At 43.6% G+C, this 6,662-nt stretch overlaps 1 protein-coding gene across 4 annotated transcripts; it reads right to left on the reverse strand.

Moving 5' to 3' along the window:
• Positions 1-425: 425 nt before the first annotated feature.
• LOC100285142 (uncharacterized) lies at positions 426-5,912 on the reverse strand. Of its 4 annotated transcripts, XR_004855978.1 has the most exons (7): positions 5,771-5,912; positions 3,896-3,966; positions 3,646-3,794; positions 3,461-3,540; positions 2,183-2,535; positions 1,217-1,359; positions 426-705 (listed from the first exon to the last, which is right to left on the reverse strand). XR_004855978.1 is itself a non-coding variant. In XM_035964839.1 (6 exons), exons 2-6 carry the CDS (start codon positions 3,942-3,944, stop codon positions 619-621), a joined length of 474 nt encoding a protein of 157 aa, XP_035820732.1. In that variant the 5' UTR covers positions 3,945-3,966; positions 5,771-5,912; the 3' UTR covers positions 426-618. The 4 variants fall into 4 exon arrangements, 3 of the variants coding, with proteins under 3 accessions (XP_035820732.1, XP_035820731.1, NP_001357629.1); XM_035964839.1 differs by lacking the exon at positions 2,183-2,535 and having other exon boundaries at positions 1,217-1,356; positions 3,492-3,540; XM_035964838.1 differs by lacking the exon at positions 2,183-2,535 and having other exon boundaries at positions 3,492-3,540.
• Positions 5,913-6,662: the final 750 nt, after the last annotated feature.

A 6,662-nucleotide genomic window follows, 5' to 3' on the forward strand; every position in this document is an offset into this window, starting at 1 on the left:
TTCTAGCGAGAAACTTTGGCCCAAACTAAAGTTTTTTAGACCCTAAAAATATTATGGTATTGATAAAACTATGGTTTAAAAATACATATTTTTTAAATGTGCTTTCAAACACTTTTTGGCCTAAAATATCATGTTATACTTAGGGGGTGTTTGAATGCACTAGAGATAATAGTTAGTTGTTAAAATTAGCCAGAGACATCCAAACACTCTAGCTAATAGTTTAGCTATTAGCTATTTTTAGTAAATTAGTTACTCGTTAGCTAGCTAATTCTACTAGTATATTTTTAGCTGACTAACTATTATCTCTAGTGTATTCAAACACCCCCTTAAATACCACAGTGTTGTCTTGAAACTAGGAAAATAGTGTGTTCCCAAACATGCACTAAATGTTACCCATTTACCCACCGGGTGAAAACGCTGAAACAAACAGCTCCTGAATGAAGATCACAACTATAAACTAGAATTAAGCACGCAAAATGTGCTTGCACACAAATGGTCACACATCACAATTATTTCCATAACAGACACCAACCGATTTACAGACATAATAAGCACGCCTGCTGCATCTATCAAGATGCCGAGGATATAGTAGAAACGTACATAGGCAGGTAGGGTGCTTCACTCGGAGCGTATCCCTCCCATGAAGGTTCTTGGGTCAGGGCAGGTTCCACTGAACTGAGCCTGTGAAAAGTCGAACCCAGGGTTCTACAAATGGTAGATTGCGGGATTAAAAAAATTGCATGCAAAATGAAACTTGAAAGGTGTGTGGTAAGGAAGTCATGTGTCACATGGGACTCCAACATGTTATAGGTAGTTGTCCTCCAGAATAATGTAATACAGTGTGGGTTTAGAGAAAGGTCTTCAAAAAAGTTGACACTGTTATTAAATAGCCTCAACCACATCTCGTGTAAACATGGCAGTGTTTTGCCATTTTGCTCTTATTACCACCAAAGTTTACTACAGAATTTAATGTGAAACTAATCTTGCCAAATAAGATTTCTCGATCAGATATAAAATTTGATTTGAGGAATTTTAGCATGCAAAGCAGGATAATATGGTTGGTGATTCAAAAATATCTGGCCCTGCTGCATATCGTATTCGTGTACAGACTAAGAAAACTGAAAACAACTCAACAAACTAAGAAAACGAAGCATGAAAGCATGCGATGGGAATGTGTGGCAATGAAACTTGTAAAGGGGAGGGAGGGAGATCATACCTCTTCCTGAAACCTTTGGAGCATAAGCCGCTTTTGCTCTTGATCTGCAGCATATGGATCCAAAATCCCTTGCCCTTGTATTGGAGATGACCATGTTTTCCCCTTCTCTCTTTTTTGCAGTGTTATATGCATCTCACCGTCTTCTGTATTGTCATCACCATTGGCCATGTTAAAAGTTATAGTCGAATAAGATGTATATGACTCAGATGTCATAACAGACTTATCCTAATATCCATAGAACTAAAATTTCATGTGAGTGGCAGATGCTACCATGCCCTTATGCACAATCTCATCTTATCACTAGCTCACAAGTTTTACTAGCTGTTCGAAAAATCATCACAACACAGAACTACTGTTGATTCTAGCAAAGCATATTGTCAAATTCACCTGTTCTGTAAATTGACAGAAAATATGTGTTTTCCTACAGTCCTAAGTTGGCTGCACAATTCAATGTTACTTTTGCTCTAGTTCTGCACTAACTCAGATTATAAAAAAGCAGCCAACAATAGCCAGTACTTGATGCTATCGAGTTCAACCATAAACTATACAGACTGATACGATAATCCGCATGGAACTGATGCTGCATTTGTCATGAAAGATATATTCATATCATATAATTACGATAAGTTGATAACTATACCAGCAATAGTAAGACTACAAAAGATCAAAGATGTGTGCTGGAGACATATTTTGTTGTCTCAAGTGACTAGTAAACACAAAAGGGTAACAAATCAGGAGCAGCTGTACAATTATACTCATCAACAATGTCTACTATCTAGCTCTCAACTAACCCTGGAAAAAACTAAAGCCACCCAATAATATCCAACGGTTATCAGCAAAGCTGGTAAGTAGTATTTTATTTGTATCAGCGAAGCAGGAGCATTCGCTTTCATCAACTAACCATTGCATTATTTGGTAAAAGTAGCATGCCGATTTGACAAATATAAGTGCAAAAACACTACTCACGAAGATGTCAGACAGGGGCGGATCCATGTAGAAGGCATGCTGTCCCTGGACACCAATGACTTTTGGCTTGGTCCATATATAAAACTAAATCTTATAGTAGATGACAGCAGCCCTTATAGTAGATGACAGCAGCCCAATTTATACAAGGACATCATCTCAAAAGCCCAAAAACCAACAGACAGCTGGCCGACCCATACAGTTTATAGCCCAGCACACTCGTCCGTGGCGCCGCCGCCTAGTCTAGACTGCAATCATGCACTATTCCTTCTAGATCAAGGGTTGCGGCAGCCGCGTCGTTTTGTCTTCCAGCTTCCACATCACGAGCGGACGACGGCCAGAAAGAGTCAACAATACTGCAACAAGGAGCTGTCGTTCAGCCATTGCCAAGCCGGGAGCAGGTAACAAGCTTCTACTTCGCCCAAGTCCCAAGACGTGTATGATAATGGGTACTGCGGAAAAGAGTGTTCTTTGTTTTTTCTATCAATTTATTAAAGTACTTGTATGATGGATTGAAGGTGATGGCGCTGGCACCTTGCTCGAATTGATGGTGATGCACGGCCTGCCTTGGTGTGAGGAGTATTTTTGTAGTTTTTATTTGTAGGATGAGTGTTCTTCCTGGAAAAAAAGGGACCAATGTCTACGCTACGCAGTTCCTCTGATTGTTTTTACATCTAATTTGTTGACTTGCTACTTATAGAGTTCAGTGATTGTTTTAGTGAAACAAATTTTATTTTGCTTACTTACATGGCTGCTCTTAGCCCCAACAATTGTTTTGGTGACTTCAAAGTAGAGAGCTTAATGGAATTAGGTAAGCTCTACCCAGATGATTTTAGTTCAGATGAATTGAATGATCTTGCTTATGATCTTCCTATCAGTACTTCAATATCTATTATTTATTTGAAAGAATAGTATTATTGTTAATTATCAAATTATTTCATATCAGTACTTCAATATATGACACAATGACACATTAATTTTTTATTTTCAGATTACTTCATCTTTATCTTTTTAAACTGCCTTATATTGATGTCTATGCTATTTAGCTATTGACTATTGGCTATTTTAGATTACTATGAAAGCATTTAAATGGTTTGTATCTTATAACCTTTTATTTTAATGTACCGTTAAAATATAAGTCGTTACACTAATTAGAAACTAGAACCCTTTTATACTCATAGTTTCTCGGTGACACCATTGACCAAAAATCCTAGATTCGCCCCTGATGTCAGAAATACTACCGAAACTAATATATACAGTTCAGGGTCAGAAAAAACTGACAGGCATTCAAGAGCAATGAGTTCCGTCACACCTATTGTCCAGAACGACGAGTCAGTCTTCACTGGGTGTGTCAGGTCATGCTGCAAAATCACCCCAAAAAAATAGTCAATCCACAACCAGACGTCTGGAAATCTAGGGGATTGAGTGGAACTGAATCGCAAGGAGTCTTCAGAAGAAACACAGACGTTGAGGTATGGCGGGTTGCCGCGGATGCCGACCTCGACGTGGCTAGCCTGGATGCTGCAGTGAAATAGCTTGGTTGGCACACCCTTCGGGAGCTCGATGTACATGTTGACCTCCTCCAGCGTCTGGTCCCACTCGAACACCTTCTGCCCTGCTCGTAACGGGGATGGGGATCGAACCCTAAGTCGGAGAGGTGGGGTGCCACGAAGAAGGCGGGCTGAGGAGGATACGGAGGGGGAAGAAACGGCTCACCGTTGTGCACGAAGGAGTGGCGCTTCTCGGGCGCCAGATTCTCAGCCATGGCTGGCAGCCGGGTGGGAGTCCTCCAGAGAGTTATTTGAGATTGTAATAATCTCGTCGCGCGGCTTCGCCACTTCGTTACTCCGCAGCCGCGCATCGCCAGTATGGTATTCTCGAGCTCACTGTCTCGCCAGTTTGGAACATTTATTCCCCCGCGCTCTGTTAACGTATGTTTTTCAAATCTTAATGCCGATTGTGTTCCCCTTCGGACTAATCTACCCCTACCCTACGGTGTTCTTGCGCTCGGTTGGCAGCCGGACTTCGCGAGAGAACTCCCCACCAGGAGTAACGCGAGCCGCCGGCTCCTGCTTCCATCTGCGACACCAGGTGCTCGCGCGGCGCAGCCCCCGGCCTGACCCGCCGGAGCAGGGGGACTCGCCACCAGGTGCTCGCGCAAACCTCCATTCTCCTGCTTCCATCTGCGAGCGCTGTCGTCTGCCGAGTACTCGTCGTCTGCCAGCAGCTTTGCGCCACCCCTGCCACCAGTGAGATGTCCGCGCCACCCCCTGCCACCGGACAGCTGCCCGCGCCACCCCCTGCCACCGGACAACTGCGCGCGCCACCACATTGCATCCCCATGGTTTCTCCTGTGGAAAGAGTGGATCTACCTGTTAGGAGCTCGGATTTGTCGGATCCCCAAGATTTTCTGTTAGGGGATGAACAGAGAATGGAGGTTTGATAGAAATATCCAGCAAGATGTTATCCAGCAGTTTATTTTTTGATGCATCTGAGCCGAGTACTTCATAGCTCTCTTAATTGGATGTTTGCAGGTATTAGAGATTGATTGGGGGGCAATACAAATTGATGATAGATGGGAGGAAGAAGGAGAACAAGGGACTGCCTCTGAGTCAGTGATGTATGATCGGTTAGGATTGTTAGCTGAAGATGAACGTGAAACTACTGAAAGGCAAGGGACTGTCCGCCAAAGCGATGAATTTAATGATGAAACTGCTGAACTGTCCTGCAATGATTGCATACCACAAGAAAGGGTATTTGAGTGCAACAGATCTAATCCAATAATGAAGATTGGAAGTTTGTACAAGGATATGAAAGAATTTAGACTGGCTATCAGGCAATATGCAATTAATAATGAGTTTGAGTTAGGGATTGAGTCAAGCTCACCTTTCAGATATCGAGCTTATTGCAAAGGAGGTGATTGTCCATGGAGAATCAATGCAAGGCTACAAAATGCCGGGTCTCCCACAGTCGTTGTGAGTAATGTTGTATCACACATTGTTTCTACTTTGGATTTTATATTGTTTGGGAAGCTCACAATGAATTTTATATTGTTTGCAGGTTACAGTTATCGTGGATAAGCACACATGCACTTCTAGTGGTCGTCGAAAAACAACAACACCCACCAGCTCATGGGTTGCTTCCCTAGCAATGCCATTCCTAACGAAGAAACCACATATGGGTCGCCTGTAGAACTCTCGCCTGTACGCTTGGCAACGACTGATACAGACAGTCGGCTGAAGGCGGCCGCCACTTCGACCTCACTGTCGAGCTCGAGATCGACGTCGACGACGAGCCGTTTCTTGCCTCTTGCCGGAGTAGCCATTGGAGGAATGAGTGGCGGCGCCAAAGGAGAGCGCCGTGGAAGAAGAGAGGAGTCAGGGGAACTTAGGTTTTCACCGGCCTCGTGTAAACAGCAGGGACAATTTTGACTTTTACCTTAGCTAATCGAAGGTAACAGAGGACGGGGGAATAACTGTCCCTGTCTGGCAAGAATGTGAGCTCGAGAATACCATACTGGCGATGCGCGGCTGCGGAGTAACGAAGTGGCGAAGCCGCGCGACGAGATTATTACAATCTCAAATAACTCTCCTCCAGACGCTTCTACAAAGATTCCGGGCACGGGCTCGGGTGACGCACGGGCAATGGCCCTCAAAGACGAAGAGCGGAACTGAGGGAGGCAGGGAGCGAGGACGGTTGCTGCGACGAGGGATTGGATGAAGAAGCCGACCTTGGTAAGCCTTTTGTACATCATGTGAATATGCTACTCCGACATTACAAAAGCTTGATTTGAGATTGGTTTCACAGCGTTGATCCTTCGGTGGTTGTGAGGGCAACTAGAACACGTTTACTTTGGTGCACACAAAGGTGAGGAATTAGTTGTCCAGAAGCTCCATAAGCTTGTGTATGAGAACTACAACCTAAGGTTATATCCAAAGGATGCAATTGAGTTCACATGTGTGTAAGAGGAGGATGATCCATTTTCAGAGTTAATGGAGTTGTCCTTATATGACACAAACAATCTAATCCATCAGTGAATGTAAATGGATCACTCAAACGTGGATCCAGTGCCGGATGGGGAGAACACCGAGAGTGACACACCATTACCATCAAGCATCGTGGTTGAAGGTACTCCAAAAAAAAATTTGTTAAGAGGACAAAGAGAATATGGGGGACACTCCGTTGGTAAGCGAAAGGTGCATTTTATGTCACTAAAAACAAGCAAGAAAGGAAATAAAACAGCGGTTATCAATGATGAGACATATAGTGGTGATAAAAGTCCACAATACCAAGAGGTTGTCGATAGCAGCTTGGTGACGTCTTCTAATGGTGTTGGTGTTGGTGCTGACGGTAGCGCTATTGGTGCTAGTTGTGGTGGTGATGGTGGTGCTAACGGTAGCGGTGGTGGTGCTGGTGCTGGTGGATCTCAGATGGCTCTGATACATTTCACATGTACCATTACATTTAGTTCTCTATAAATTAG

Source organism: Zea mays, chromosome 2 (assembly GCF_902167145.1).
Source record: "Zea mays cultivar B73 chromosome 2, Zm-B73-REFERENCE-NAM-5.0, whole genome shotgun sequence".
In the NCBI taxonomy this organism is placed as follows: Eukaryota; Viridiplantae; Streptophyta; class Magnoliopsida; order Poales; family Poaceae; genus Zea; species Zea mays.